The sequence below is a fragment of the Mustela nivalis genome, assembly GCF_964662115.1.
Source record: "Mustela nivalis genome assembly, chromosome: 13".
Taxonomy (NCBI): Eukaryota; Metazoa; Chordata; class Mammalia; order Carnivora; family Mustelidae; genus Mustela; species Mustela nivalis.
This window is the reverse complement of record NC_139032.1, coordinates 70,856,539-70,872,459: the sequence shown is the minus strand read 5'-3', so window position 1 is coordinate 70,872,459 and position 15,921 is coordinate 70,856,539. Positions and strand designations below refer to the sequence as shown.

General features: G+C 49.8%; 1 protein-coding gene across 9 annotated transcripts in view; it reads left to right on the top strand.

Moving 5' to 3' along the window:
* Positions 1-15,921, top strand: part of PTPN3 (protein tyrosine phosphatase non-receptor type 3) — a 111,754-nt gene that overhangs the window by 31,953 nt on the left and 63,880 nt on the right. For 5 of the 9 annotated variants that reach the window (XM_082696859.1, XM_082696856.1, XM_082696855.1 and 2 more), the window contains exons 2-6: positions 145-299; positions 5,447-5,581; positions 5,658-5,700; positions 8,235-8,313; positions 12,938-12,982. In XM_082696859.1, coding sequence (XP_082552985.1) covers positions 162-299; positions 5,447-5,581; positions 5,658-5,700; positions 8,235-8,313; positions 12,938-12,982 — 440 coding nt within the window. In that variant the 5' untranslated portion in view covers positions 145-161. The remainder of the gene's footprint in view (positions 1-144; positions 300-5,446; positions 5,582-5,657; positions 5,701-8,234; positions 8,314-12,937; positions 12,983-15,921) is intronic. The other 4 variants (XM_082696861.1, XM_082696860.1, XM_082696862.1 and 1 more) reach the window with 2 other exon arrangements.

Sequence of the window (15,921 nt, the reverse complement as noted above, 5' to 3'; positions counted from 1 at the left end):
ATGGTGTGTTCTCTGGTCCTCGTTTCTGTGAGTTCTTCAGTGTGTGAGGGTTAAAGCAGACAAGGGGTGGGTGGACTGTGAGGAAGTCCCATGTAACAGGTCATTTGCATGTCGGAGAGCTGACAGGCATAACTTCTGTTACAGGTTGTTCAGCGATAGTTATGACCTCCCGGTTACGTGCGTTGGGTGGAAGAATTAATAATATACGCACCTCGGAATTACCCAAGGAGAAAACTCGGTCCGAAGTCGTCTGCAGCATCCGCTTTCTCGATGGCTCGGTACAGACCTTCAAAGCTAATGTAAGTTCTCCAAATTCAATTTTTTTTCTGAATTCACGCCATTGAGAAGTCATTATTCTTCGTTTTATAAACCAAGACATGAAAACTATTTTAAAATGAAAGGTTGCGGGGCGCCCGGATGGCTCAGTGGGTTAAGCGTCCGACTCTTGGTTTTCGGCTCAGGTCACAGGTCATGATCTCAAGGTCCTGGGCTCGAGCCCCGTGAGGGACTCCGCACTCAGCGCAGAGTTTGTTTGTCCTTGTCCCTCTGCTTCTCCTTCTTCTCGTGTTCTCTCTCTCTCTCATAAATAAATGAAATCTTAAAAAAGTAAAATGAAATGAAAGCGTGAGATCTCAGATCTTCTATGTTGAGACTGGGCTGGAAATAACCCTATAAACTCTGCCCACGTTCTTGTTCACCTAGAGAGTCTTTCCCCCTCTTCTTGGTGACCTGAACTGAGAGACTTTTGATGTTGCTTCTTCTGTGACGTCTTTGTCAGCTTCCCGAATTAATTCTCCCATGATGGTGCCCTGTAGGCTTTCTGAGAGCCCGTGCCACACTGCGCCGATGGTAGTTACAATTCCTAGGTTATATGTTCTTTAATGAGGCCCGTGGCCGGCGCTTATGACATGTGTGAGGGGATGGGTCCAGTCTGGAGGGTGTTGAGACGGTTCCGCTCATAGATCGCAGGGCTCAGGGAGAGCCCGGTGTCTCCCGCCTCAAGCCCAAGACAGAGGCAGGACTGGAAATGCGGCCTCCATCTTGGGCCAGCAGTGAGATGCCTGACTCGGAGCCGTCCGTGCTGCCCTGCCCTCCCCACCCTACCCCAGTCACTGCTCAGGCCAGGTCAGCTGCCGGCATTTGCCTTAGCCTGGAGAGTCCGGTGTGCAAGGAAAGAGGAGAAGAAGACTGGGTACAGGAAGCAACTGGGGGTAATAGAAGGTCACAGGACTGGAAAGGGTGACACCAACTGGCCTCTGGGTCTTCCGCCCCACCCCTAAGTTCGCCTCCCGCTGACCCCAGCTCACTGTGGACCGTGACGGCCAAGAAGACAGGAGGAGAGGGTGGTGTGCATGAAGTCACCGCATGGTGGGTGCTCGGAAAAGGCCACAGGGGTCTCCTCCAGAGACTGTCAACTACGGTGTGTGTCTGGCTCTCTTGTTGATTTGGGGGCTGTTCCTTTGCTGCTTATCTTCTTCCTGACAAGAACATGAATGTTTCCCCCAGCGAATGTTTGCTGAGCACCTACTATGTGCCGGGCTTCATGCTGGATGTAATGAATATAGCAGTGAACAAAATAGCAAGGGATCTGGCCTTTCAAGGCTTGTATCCTAGTGTGAAGAAATAGACCATAAAGAAGTGTATACTTTGTCAGATGGTATGTGCTTAGAGGAACAATAAAGCAGGATGGGGAGGGTAGAGAGGGTTAGAGCAGGGCAGGGGTAGAGAGGGTTAGAGCAGGGCAGGGGCAGGGTCGTCATTCCTACAGAAGTGATCAGGGAAGATCTCATCTAAAAGAAGTGAGAGAGGGGCGCCTGGGTGGCTCCGTCAGTTAAGCGGCTGCCTTCGGCTCAGGTCGTGATCTCAGAGTCCTGGGATTGAGCCCCACATTGGGCTCCCTGTCCAGTGGGAAGCCTGCTTCTCTCTCTTCCTATGCCTACTGCTCTGCATACTTGTGCTCTCTATCTCTCTATCAGATAAATAAATAAAAATATCAAAAAAAAAAAAAGGAAGTGAGAGAAAGAACCATGTGATTTTTTGGAGGGGAAGTACATTCCAGGTAAAAAACAGCAGTGCAAAGGTCCTGAGGCAGGCTCCCAATCAGTGTAGTTGCAGGACAGTATGGATACTAGTGCGTCTGGAACAGAATGAGCAAGGGGAAGAGTAGCAAGAGCAGTCAGAGGTCATTGGTATCAAGGTGATCAGAGGGACTGTGGAGAGCCTGTGAGTCATCCTGAGGGCACTGAGTGCTGGCTTTATTCTGAGAGAGGCAGAGAGCTTTGGTAGGACTGGGCAGAGACCTTTTATGATCTGACTCAAGTATCTGGATGCTCTGTCAGTAGTAGACTGTGGAGGGCCAGGGACAAGAGACTATTCGAACAGTCCAGAGGAGAAGAGGAGGTTGGACAGTGTGGTAGTATGTGAAGGGAGCTAAGAGTAAACCAAATCTGAAACTGTTTTTGAAGGCGGAGCCTGTGGGGTTTGCTGATAGATGAAATCTGGGATGTGAAAGAGGCCGCACGGTGGCTCTCAAGGTTGTTGGCCGGGGCAGCCGGCGCGATGGGGCTGCAGCGGATGGAGATGGGAAGGGCTGGAAGCAGGGCAGGTCTGGGGTTTTGTCGGGGACACCCTGAGTCGGAGGTGCCTGGTACTCATCCACATAGAGTCAGGGATCGCTGTACAGATGAGGAGGTTCAAGGAAGGGTCGGGGCCGGGGCCGGAGCCGGGATACAGGAGGGGGGTTTACTAGGGTGGAGGTGGTATTTTAACCGACAAAACTGGGGGACATCACCTGAGAAGCGAGGCCACAGAAGGTCCGAACATGGTTCCCTGTGAAAAGGTCTGAGAGAGCAGGATCAGGCGCTCCGGGAGATGGGGACAGACTCTCCCGGGAGGGAGGAGAATCCCAGGGAAGAACTTGGTGAGGAAGAGGGATGAGCCCCGTAAACGGCGATAGGGAAAGCGCCTGCGCAGAATGATGACCTTAGAGCACGGCCCGGCATTCAGCGGGTGGCCTGTCATTCCTGGTCACGAACGCCATTGTTCATGTGTTGCTTCCCCAAGCCTCCTGCAGTCGGGTCAAAGCTGACTCGCTTGAACTTGAATCTGAGGGTCTGGTGGCAGCGTAAGTCCCATTCGCTTTCGAGTTTCTCCTTGGAGGGGTCTCTGGCACCACCACCTCGTGGGCTGGAGCGGGCCTCATCAGGAAGCTGGCCTGGACATCAGCTCTTCTTAGCTTGGCCCAGGGAGCAAGCCGGTTGGGGATGGTGACCTGGTGCAGCCGAGATGACCTCCCGTTGACTTCCCGTCAGGTGGGAACTGGGCTGAGAGGCTGTGTCCTTTACTATATTTCAGTTCCTTTTGGGAACTGGGAAAGTTGAGCAGAATATACTAGAATGGGCAAATAACACCCTACGGGGGAGACGCAGCACACTGGGGACGTGTAGGCTGTAGCAGCCAGCAGCCCGGAGTCAGGCAAGGGGGCAGGCAGACTATTCATCACAGCCGACAGTGTGTTGCGTCGAACTCCCAGGGCCTCTGCTTGCTGGCGGCCAAAGGGATGCCGGTGAGGACCTCACAAGTTGCCACAGGGATTAGGGAGCGTATGTAAAAGTACACATCGTATCGGATCTGGCTTGGTATGGATGTTCAATAGTCATTTACCTTTTAAGTATCAAATCCTGTAGAAATTTTAATAAGGAGAACCGGTTGTTCTTTGATGCACCAGGAGAGTATCTCCTGACTTGGAATATGCGGACCGAGCCATCTTCTCCACACTGTAAGGTTCCCCTGAGAAGGAAGCTGTCCTGGGTAGAGGAAGTAGCAGGTGCAGGGCCCTAGGGTGGGCAGGGGGTTGTGTTCAGGAAATGGGCGTGTTTCCTGTTCCCACACTTAGGACCAAACAACACGAGATCCCACCAAAGAGGAGGCTGCAGGAGGAGGCCTGACAGCTCCCTAATTCGTCCGTGTGGCCTATTTCCAGGTACTTATCTGCTCTCAAGCACTCAAAAAAGGAGCTGTCCTTTGCTTGTTCTGTATAGTCTATTTCTGAGTCTTATTGTCCTTAAGTCAAATGGTTTGCTTCAAAGGATGCCTGAGAAGTCAGCCTGATAAAGGAGAGTTTGCGAGTTCCAGGAGGCACCGTGCTGTCTCTCTCCTTTGTGTCTTTGTGCCAGGCCATCTGCTTAAAATGCCTTTTCTTAATTTCTCCTGGAGGGGAGCGGTGACACTCAGCCCTGACGCCCTCCCAGACCAGGTCTGGAGCTGCTTCCGCTTGTCCCCAGGTTGAATTACCACCTGTGTCGTCCTCTGTGCGCTTATCATGCCTTGAGTGTCCCAGCATTTGACACACCACATTCTGGCCACTGTTTCCATGCCTGGACTCTCTGGGCCACGTCCTGTGGTTCTGTCCCCATGCCCAGCACTGTGCCTGCTCCGTAAAGCTCTGGATGTGAAGTGTGGTTGAATGTCTCCACTGGCTTCTCACTCCAGGTGGCGGGGAGCAGAGAGACAGCTAATCCCCCTGGGTGTCACATACCCAGTCACTTTGAGGGTGTTTAGGATGGCATTTTCGTGTTCTTAGCCATCTTCCTTCACGCCATTAGAGTTTGTTCCCTGTACACACTTCCGTGGCTCCCAAGGAGCCAAGAAATTGACGTGGGATTAGCATTTTGCTGTGGATAATCTGTGGGTAGGTCACGGAGAGTTTACTCTCATGGTGGTGTCTCCATTTTCCAATTCAGATATCACTTGGGAATTCCAGCGAAGGGGAAGCAAGAAGTCTTAGAAAATGAATCTCTGCCATCTTAAGTCATATGTATATGGTTTTTCTTCACCCTACTTCCCATATGTACCATGTGACAACATGTCATGTTGACATGACGTCTATTAAAGCATTTTTTACCGTGAGGTCAGAGTGTACATAAAATCTCTAAACGTTTTAACTCCTTTTTTGCCCACAATGAAGACTTTTTTTTAAAGATTTATTTACTGGGCACCTGGGTGGCTCAGTGGGTTAAGCCTCTGCCTTCAGCTCAGATCATGATCCCAGGGTCCTGGGATCGAGCTCCACATGGAGCTCTCTGCTCAGCAGGGAGCCTACTTACCCCCCCTCTCTCTGCCTGCCTGTGATCTCTCTCTGCCAAATAAATAAATAAAATCTTTTTAAAAAAAATAAAGATTTATTTACTTATTAGAGAGAGCATGCGCATGTGTGGGTGAGCAGGGGGAGAGGCAGAGAATCCCCAAGCAGACTTCCCACTGAGTGTGGAGCCTGACGCGGGGCTCAGTCCCAGGACCCTGAGATCAACCTGAGCCAAAAACGAGAATTGGCTGCCTAACCGACTAAGCCACCCAGGTGCCCCTGCAATAAAGACGTTTAACCATCCGTTCTTGATTCATTTTAAAAATTTGGCCACTAGACGCTTTTTTTTTTTTCCTTCCCTAGAAACAAGATACCGGTCAAGTTCTTCTGGATATGGTCTACAACCACCTGGGTGTGACGGAAAGGGAGTATTTTGGTTTGCAGCATGGCGATGACTCCATAGACTCTCTTGTGAGTGCCGTCCCTGTAGACTCTCTTGTGAGTGCCGTCCCTTTAAGACTTGCCGGACTCCTGCATGGTCTGGTTTTATAGCGTGTGTTTTCTTACCTGACAGAGATGGCTGGAATCAAGCAAACCCATCAGGAAGCAGTTAAAAGGTGAGTGTGACCTTCCCATTTTGGTTGAACGTGGGGTGTTAGTGTATCACAGCCCATTTCTCTCCTCCAAGCCTCAGTGTGCTTGTAACATCTGGGACCTGGATTCCCAGGGGCCCAGGCGATGTGAGTGAGCCCACTTCTCCCTGAGCACAGCTTCCACATCAGCCCTCACAGCTGGGAGCGGGAACGGGAAAGGTCAAAGAAGGCAGCCAGGCGCCGAGGAACCTACTCTCTTCTAACAAGGGAAGGAGGATGGCCTTGCTTGGCCCAGTGAGAGAGCCAGTGTGGGAAAGACACACGTGCATGCGCACGCGCACGCGCGCGCACACACACACTCACACACACACCCTCACACACACTCTCACACATGCTCACCCTCCCTCCCCTGGAGCCTAAGACCTAGGTAGGGAATATCACAGACGGAGTACACTGCTCCCCAGCCATGAGTGGGCCCCACTGCTGTCCTGTAACTCCCAGTTAGGAGGGGCTTCACAGCATGCCTGGCCCCCGGTCTGTTCCCAGCCTGGTTTTCTAGCATGGCACTCTGTTCCCCTTTATGCACCTTCTGCCCCAGACAAACCTGACTGACCTGAAAGGCTGCAACGTTCCTCTGTGCCTTCTCTCAGTCTGTTCCTTTTGTTTGGAATGCTTTTCCCTCTTCCTTATATCCAAATCTTGCTGTTCTTCTAAGCCACTCAGACTCTTGCCTCTGCTATTAGAAGCCATGCCTCCCCCCACCCTCCCTTACGTTTGTCGTAACTCCTTCATCTCTTAGTTGCCTGCCTTAATCTTCCTTGGAAACTGTAGGCTCCTTCGGGGAATGGTGCTTGCCACATTTTCTCTGCATCCCTCACCGTGCACCCCGTCCACGGGAGGTGACCGGTGAAGGGTAAGCAGCAGGTAGATCTCACACAAGCGGACACACACATGTGCCACCTCCCCACACCAGCCCCAGCACCCCAGTGGGAAGGAGTAGAGACAGGAACTATGGCCGTGATCCCACTGATGCTCTCACCTGGGGCCTGGGCCTCCAAGCCCTTACCTCCCTCAGCTTTCAGAACTCCCTCCCCGTGGGGAGCCGCTGAACCACTGTGCAGATAACTACTGGCCCCCATTTGAATTCTCAGAGCGTTGAGTCCGTAGGCACATGAAGAAGTGTTGTTATTCATTCTCTCACTAACTCCCACACTCAGGAGATGTGTCCGGAGCTCAGATTTTGGCAGCGCACTGAACTGGGCTTTGGGAATCTGGTCCAAATGAGATTTGGACCCTGCCGTCAAGGAGCGGACAGCCAAGGGTGGAGATGTAGGCAAGAAGAGTGACGGTTCTAGGACAGTTCAGAGCACTTGATAGGATGCTCTGGGCGTACAGAGGCATCCCGAGATACACACTGACAAGGTCCCGTGAGGAGGGGAGCTGAAGGCAGTGGGAAGACTGAGCTATCCCCTGAAGTGCAGGTGGTCAGACTGTACCACGTTACAGCGCCACCTGCTGGTACCCAGGCCCACATCCAGAGGCACACTCACAGGTGCACACACACCATTCATACCTTTGACCCAAGCCAGAGAGATACTGACAGAAGGTACCCCAGAGAGGCAAGGTGAGGTGGGCAGATCCGTCACAGATCAGTGAGAGAAGCGGGGTGGAGAAGGCTTGAGTTTCAGAAACAGCATAGTGCTGAGCACTTAGACGGGGCCAGCAAACCTTGACTGAGTAACGAAGAGGAGCGCGAACTCTTAGGCACACAACCTGATCTGCTCCTGCTGCCATATCCAGCAAAAGAAATGGACTAATTTTGTCTCTACAAGCCAGTTGACTCTTGGTATCGTTGCATAAAGCCATATGAGTATGTTAATTGTGTAATATTTGCTAATATGTTCATCACTTTGGGAGTTCACTTTGCATTAAAAGCATGAACTGTTACCAAAATGGTTGCTCTGTGGCATAGCAGGATCAAAACCCTCAGTACTTGAGTTCTGGTTTTCTCATCTGCTCGGTGGCGGAAGGCAAGACTCTGTGCCTGTTGGCTTATCTGTACAACAGTGCCACCAAGAACAGCCTGACCTATTCAGAGTCATGGCGATGTTTAAGTTGAAGAACACATATGAAAGTGTTATGGCAGTGTTTAAATTCAAGAACGTACGTGAAAATGGAAAAAGTATAAAATGGCTATCTGTGTGACATTATTTCGTTATGAATGTTGTATGATCTGTTGATTTAAGGATTTTTAAAAATTCCTAATACCTGTGACGGAGTGCATTGTTTGAACACAGCCCTAAGTTAAACCTATAGTACAGAGGGTATAGAGTACCTCATTCTATGCTCATGTTGCAAAATAGTTGACTATTTACAGACTTGGGAGATTTCTAAACAATTATCTTGTGCACTCCTTTTTTGAAATTAGCCCTTTAATTGATGAAAAAAGCTGTGGTCTAGTGGGGGGAAAAAATGCATCACTAATGGAAGAGTAGCCTCTTACCTGCATTGACTTTTTTAAAGAGAAAACTTAAATTTGTTTTTGAAAAATGTTGTAGGAGGTTTCCCCTGTACTCTGCATTTTCGAGTAAGATTTTTTATACCTGATCCCAACACACTACAGGAAGAGCAAACCAGGTAATAACTTTTTTTTTTTTTTAAGTTTCCTTTGTAGTATATAAAAATGAGTAACCGCTAAAAATATACTCTTTATCTTATCTCTGTGGCTGTACATTTCCTTTGGGTATAACCACACCAGTGGTTATGAAACAAGTAAAAATCAGAGGGGTACAGATTGAAATTTTCATCAGGTAATGAGTTCTCTGTCTGGGGCCTACCGACTTCCTTATTTGGTGCCATTTGGAGTTCACGGCCTTGGACCTCCTCCCACCTCCCCCACCTCCCCAACCCCTCCTGCCCATTGAGCCTGCAGGGGATGGGGGGGGGGGCATGAGGGGGCGGTTTGGAAGATCAGTTTGCTGAGACAGCCTCCGTCCGTTGTCTACACATCAAATAACACGGTATCTCTGTGAGGCTAGAACGGAGGCTCTTCGGGATAAAAAGAACATTCTGAACTGAGCATTCTCTCCCAAATCCCCAGTTGGTAGAAATAAAAAGGAATGCAAGCTGAGGCAGCATCTCTCCTGGGTGAATCAGTCGGTAGAGGCCAAATGTGAGCCAGATAAGGGAAGGAGAGCCGAGATAGGACTGTTTACCCCTCAGGGCTTGGCGAGGGGCCTGACCCTTGTTTTGTACTAGCACGTGGGTTTTCTGGGTGGGGAACATGGGTTTGGAATGGAAGAGGCCTGCGCGGGAGGGTTGTTGCTGTTTGAGTAGTGACCCTGCCTCCACTTCCACTCCCCCATAGCAACGTTGAGCCCTTTTATTCATAATATGTTTATTTTTCATAGGGAGGGAACCTTGCAGAGGTTTTTGTCTCTACCAGAAAAAAAAAAAAAACAAAAAAAACCACAAAAAAACAACTTAATGGATGTTCAGGAATATTGACTCCTATTCTGTGTTCATTGTACCCAGAGACCCTCACCAAGAAGGTGACATTAACTCAGACATTGAGTATTGTGTTTTGTTTTGTTTTTGAAGGTAATCACATGATGATGTTTTAACTTTTAGGATGTTTGAAGACTAAATATTAGTCTGTTATTCTGTTTTGCTTTCTTTGTGCACCTCTTCCCTCCACAATAACAGACATCGGGAGAGTTGACTGTGTTTACTGTTCAGTTGAATTTTAAGCCAGAGTAAGAGATGTCTGGCGGGGCTCATTGGGTCACCGTGGGATGTTCACGTGGTGCTTTGAGTTTTCCCCATAATGGTTCTTCATGCTGGTGGACTGAGGGGTTAGTGCAACAGCTCAACTCCTGAGCCCGGGGACACAGAGGGGCAACATAGCTATAGGAACAGGTGTTTGAGATCACCTTACCAAGGTTCCACAAGGCCATTATTAAATACCAAGTTCTGTTGAAGGGATGCTTTGAAAATGTTATGATGGGTTATAAGTGTGTGTGTGTGTGTGTGTGTGTGTACACGTGTGTGGTTTTAACCCGTGAATTTTAAAATCACAACCACACAGCAAATATGCGTTTTGCTTCACAGGGCAGTCCGGAGGGACATCAGGGAAGCAGTGTTTAATAAACCAAGAGCAAGGGCAGATCCCTCTCATGCTCTCTGTTCTCTCTCTCTCTCTTTTTTTTTTTTTTTTAAGATTTTATTTCTTTATTTCACAGACAGAGATCACAAGGAGGCAGAGAGACAGACAGAGAGAGAGGAAGGGAAGCAGGCTCCCCGCCGATCAGAGAGCCCAATGCAGGGCTCGATCCCAGGACCCTGGGATCATGATCCGAGCCGAAGGCAGAGGCTTTAACCCATTGAGCCACCCAGGCGCCCCAAGCTCTCTGTTCTTTTAAAATGCCAGTCATTACCCATTAAACATATGAGCAACTGATAGGTTTCAAGACCAAGTGCGAACTGCCCTGCCTAAGCTAGTAATTATCACCTGTGGTTCTGTCTGCCCCTTGTGATGCTGGAGCTCCAGGGGTATGGTGGCCAGCAGGTATGGTGGAGTGCAGGGATGGCTAGGCCTGGCCTACCCCAAGAGTCCCTCTCCAGGTCATCAGGCATCCACTTCCATACCCCACCAGAGAGAGGCTCACCCTCTCTGGATGCCGACAGAATCCCTTTGCTTAGCCTTCCTGTCATTTGAGGGACATCTGAGGAAATGTAGGACATTGGGGACGGAGGGAAGACTAGGGAGAAAACAGGCTGCTTTGAGATCTGTAAGGGCTGTCACGGATAAGGGGAATTAGACATACTTGGTGTCGAGAATCATGGCCCGTGGGTGGAGGATACCGGGAGGCAGATTTGGGCGTAAGATGAGTAATTGACGAATTTTTGTTCTTCCCTAAGTCCAAGATAAAACTCAGTTTGTTTGTATCGCTGCTAGAATCCACTGAAACGTGACCCTGCCACCACCCCACCTCCCAACTGAAGATGAGTGGTATCCCCAGGGTTGGAGTAGAATGTGGCTGTCACCTCCTAGGATTTGGGGCACCAGATTTCAATGTAACAGGAACCACAACAACAGCCACCCACATGGCTCCGATGGAGCTGGTGGGCAGCCAGGACTGCCAGATCTTTTTCCTATGCTGAGCTAGACTTCCACCATTAATTCACAGGTCCTTTTTTTTTTTTTTTAACTTTTTAAAAAAAAACTTTTTAACTTTTTAAAAATTTTTGCTTATATTCCTGACACACAGTATTCTATTAAGCCCCAGTTCTGTAGCCTACCCAAAAGTAAGTTCCTCTTAACGAAATGTAGCTCTCAAGTGTCAGAGAAAGTGGGATTTATTGTGTTCTAACATCCTAGGGAGGCCTTTGTTGCTTTTTTGTATGAAGTTGAGTTCCCAGATGGGATACACTCTAGGAGTGACCTTTACATTTCTGAAGTCAGGTATGCTGACACCTCTTCTGTTTGATTTTTCTTTTTTTCTGATCGTGAGACGTCTCCTTGACTGAGAGCCTTCACAACTGCTGTTCCTGATAAGATTCCGTCATTGGGCACATTCTCATTGACTGGCAGTCTCAAAGGGAATCTCCTTCAGGATTCCCAGGAGATGCCCTACGTTTGGGCCTCCTCCCACTATTACAACCTCTTGGTGTGACGTCATGAGGTTGACTCAGACGAGGTAGCTTTTGATGAATGGTAATGTCCAGGTTCCGCTTCGCAGTTCTGTCCCTAGGAAGATACACGGATTAGCCCGGCTCGTCACTGGAGGGCCAGATTTACCATCGGATTATCTAGCATTCTCTCCCTTCTCTGCTTTCCCCCAGTAGCGCTGTAGGAGGAGAGAACACTTAATTCTGGTTGAATGTCAGCTTGGATAAACATAGGAACAAACTAGAAAGGACTGGGGATGTTCTCCTAGGTGAAAAAGATAGTCTCCAATACAGAGTAAGCGTGAATCAGCAACCGTAGGCTACATGGTATCTCAGTGCTGGTCTTCAACATGTTAAGGGTAGTTGATGATGACAACAGGCTACGTAAAAATATCAGAGTTAGGACATTGACCCCAAGCCTAAAGTCATTAGATGCATAAGAAATTTGTAGCATAGTCAGGTTTTTTCAAAGCATGGGTGTCCAGGTTAAAATAAGATCTAACTGACCCCATGTAACCTATCTGAACGGGCAGGAGGCTGAAATGAATTCCCCGCACCTAGCCCAGATTTGTGCACAGAGGAGGTAATGCCAAGTGAAGCATTCACGCCTCGGGACACCAGCACCTTGACCTTTGAACGTATGAACATGAAGGACCAAGGAGACCCCATGTGTTTCAAATTGCCAAAATGACCACTGTCCTGCCCCAGAATACTTCTGCCGCATCTGTATCGTATTTCAAGAAGTTTCCCTTTTGTCCCCTTGGCCCGACGCTGGAATGTCTGTCCCATTTGAATCTGGGCTTTAAAAAAGAGTGGGAGCTAGCTGCCAACTGAGTGTATGTCGCATCCCTAAATATAAAACTTTCCTTGGTGCTTGATGGCCGGCACCGGACTCTCGCTGCTGTCTCTTACCTGTCCCTAGACTGGGGGGAGGCTCACGGGGCGCAGGGCCTGCGATGGGTTCCCGAGCACTGCCCACAAATCAGGTCCTGGGTTTTGACATTGCTGGTAGCTCGCAGGCAAATGCCGAATTCTGCTCAGAGGTCCTGGCAGCTGGTAGCTGACTGATGTTTATGCTTTTGCTCAAGTACCCGAAGTTCCCGGGACACGGGAAGCAACTCAGCTGGGTGTTTGCACCCAGCCAAGGAAGTGTCCTCACAGACCCAGTTCCTATCTGCTGCTTCATGCAGAGGGAATGTGGGTGTGCACTGCACCACCACCCCCCTAGCACCTGGGGGCTCCCTGTGTGTGATGCCCGTGGGGGCCTGGTGCTCTTGGAGGCCCCGGGTTTGATGGGGAATGTCCAGGGTTGGGGGGAGCCCACTGGCAACAGCTCTGGCTGATTGTTGGCGGGCTCAGCCATCCTTGGGACGGCATGTGCTGGCGTGAGGCTGGGTGGAAACCAGCCTCCACGCGGAACCATTGTTACTGAAGGAGCAGCTTTGCAGTGTACAAAAAGCAACCCCAAGACTTCAGACGCAAATGCGTATTTGTGTATTTTGTTTTCCAAATGTACAGATCATGTCCTTGACTTATCACCTTTTTCTTGTATTTCCAGTATTGTGAATTAATAAAAACAATTGTTTTGTAGGCATTTGTATTTCTTACAACTGAAGATGGATATTTGTGAAGGAAGGTAATGAAAATTTCACATTCTTCATTCTCCGTCAGTTGCCAGACACTAAAATTCCTGGTTTCAATCTAATGAGCGTGTATTTCTGGAAACAGTATTAAATCTAAACAAAGGATGATGGTTGAAAGCAGGACCCTGCATGACTCTCTGCTCTGGACATCTGTTGTTAACTCAGTCTTGATTCGGAGAAGCTGAGGTCGGAGCAACTTCATTTCATGTTTCGATTTTATTAGCAAAGGTACAGCTATCTTTCTGGTAAAGACCTGAGAAATGTTAGAGGGAGAATGTGAGACACGCTTCATTCAGGAAGGCAGCTCGGGCCTAATTTAGGTCCACTTCCAAGCCCCTCAGTACCTACAGATGATTCATTTTCTCCCTGGGAGGCTTTGTGCTAGAAGACAGGGGCGTCTGCCTGTGAGTCAGCACGTCTTGTGTGGCAGGGCCATCTCAGTGGCTGGAAGGATCTGAAATGGCTCTGGAAGGGAGGAGATATGCCAAGCCACTTGTCCCTGAGCTACCTCCTCCAAATCCTGACTTTTCTGTGACTTAGGGGAGAACCTGCAGCCGGTGAATTGGTAGAAACAGTCACAGCTTATTCTCGTCCTCCTCATCCCCTTTCCTCCTGTCAGCTGCCCCAAGGAGGGGCTTCAGAAGCCTCTGTGAGGGCCCCCCCCCCACCGGTTGGGGCAGTGAGACAGGAGCCCTTGAGACGACGGGACCCGTATGGGCTGCGTAGACCCCAGTTGCCACTGAGGTTTTAGAAGGAGGGAGGAGTGCAGGCCCTGCCCTACCCACTTGGTCCCAGTTGAAAAACACATGTTGGAGGTTTACAGCAGAATAAGGGGAGAAGGGGGGGGCTGTCTTCCTATCAAAGCCAGACAGACAGGCAGAGAGCTGTTGGAGGTTTTCAAGTAGAAGGCAGCATCTGCAAAGACAATACCAGTGCAAGGACAGAAAGGCTGGAAGAGGCTAGGGTTCTTCATCTGGATGGAAGGGAGATTTGTAGGCATGGCTGTGAAGATCCTGGGGGTAGAGGAACATTTAGAAACAAGACCCATGTTGAAATCTGGACTGCCCGAACCTGTTGAAAACCTGTCCAGGGCTCCTAGAATTGGAGAAGTTTTGTAATTTAGCTCCTTCTCTTACTCGGAGGAGGAAGGAGCCCCTTCTCTAGCCCAGCTGCAGGCCTTGCTTAATAGCACCCCCAGAAATGAGCTCCCCATTTTGTGAGACAGCCTTCTCACATCGGGGGGGGGGGGCGGGGGTGACGCTAGAGTGACATTACCCGTCCCTCTCCCAGGTCCAGGCTGCCCTCTGCCCCAGCGGAAATTTGTCTCTTGCCCCCGAGCGCTAATCTCTTTTCCCAACAAGTATTTCTCAAGCAGCTGTTAGGCGATGGGCTCTGTGCTGGTCACAGTTCTGTGCTGTGCAAGGCCCTCTCCTCCCAGGAGCTCTCAGTCCAGTGCTCCCCACAGGAGGAATCGGATGTCTTCATTTTTTTCTTCTCCCAGCACGATACCCCCTGTTAGTTTTGGGTGAAACCGCTTGAGGGGCACAACCGGCCTTAAATCCCTGGCATTCTCATCAGGCCTGCTGGTGGCCTTCACCACCTCTCTCAGGAGAGGGTCTCCTACTGCCCGACACTCCTGGGTGCGTCAGGGTGGGTCTGGCAATTAGTAGCTGTGGATCTTTTGACAGACCGGATGAATCTGGTTAGCCTTCTTCCTAGGCGTCCTGGCAGAAACCATCAGTGGTGGGTGGTTCCCAAGGCATGCCCTCCTTCCCGCTGAGCTAGGTGACATTGGCCATCAGATGGAGACCCTAAAGCCTAGAGGGAAAGAAAGGGGTCTCTCTAGGGGCCACACTGAATGGTCATGCAAGCTTTCAGCATTCTTTTTTCATTTATATTTACACTATTCTTCGGAAATGTTCTTTTTTGACATATTCATAGGATTGTTCCATCCATGTGGATGGAACCTCCTTAGCCTGTCTCCTCAGGTGTTTCCCGAGTCCCATTCACCTGCTCTGCCTCGAGCGGGGACCCTAAATTAGGTTTCCTTGAAGCCCATCTTGGTAGGAGAGTGAGTGGCTGGTGTCTGCTCTCCCCACGGGCTCTCTGGGCCTCCAGATGAACAAACAGATGGTGAGTATTGCTGGACGTATCTCCAGACTTGGAGAGATCGTTGAGAAGTCCTAGCAGCGAATACCTAGTAACTTAAGGAAAGTTGGGGGGCCCCTTCACATAGGGAAGGCTACCTTCTTGTGCAGCTTCAGGACGGGGCATAGCACAGCAGACAGGAAGGGGAACCCTGCGCTGGCCAACCTGATCAGTCAGAGACATGGGGGTGACTCACATCTTGGGAATTTCATGAGCTGCCATGGAAACAGTACTTTTTCTCCACTTCCCCTGGGGCTGCCAGGGAGAATGCTCTTAAAATCTGTGTCTCCCCACCCTGCAAGCCTTCATTCGTGCTGCTTGTAGTTGGCCCCTCTGCAGTGTGTTTCGGCACCTGGCAGGGATCCCTGGCCCAGGTCTGGTGGCCAGGCTCCTAGGCAGATGGTGGAGTTCATGGTTGAGCAGAGAGAAGGGAGCAGCCAGAGGATTCGCAGCATAACGAAGCTAGAGAGGGTGTCATTGGTAGAAACAGGGTGTTTGGAGGGCAGTGAGCCTAAGGGGAAGGGAGCTGAAGTCTAATGCCCAGTTTCTAGTAGGTGGCAGGCAAACTGGGAGGCAGACAGACCATTCCCTATAGATCAGAAGCTTCCGGAGGGTAAACAGATTTAGGAATCTTAAAAAGTAACTGTTACTAAGTAATTTAGAACTCACAAGAGTTTTAAAATTTTAAGAATCCTTTTCTGTTTTCCCCATCTTTCTAGTCAGGGATTTAGTTAGAAAGCCCTCTGAAAGGTCTCACGTCTTTACTAGAAAGATACGGAGGCTG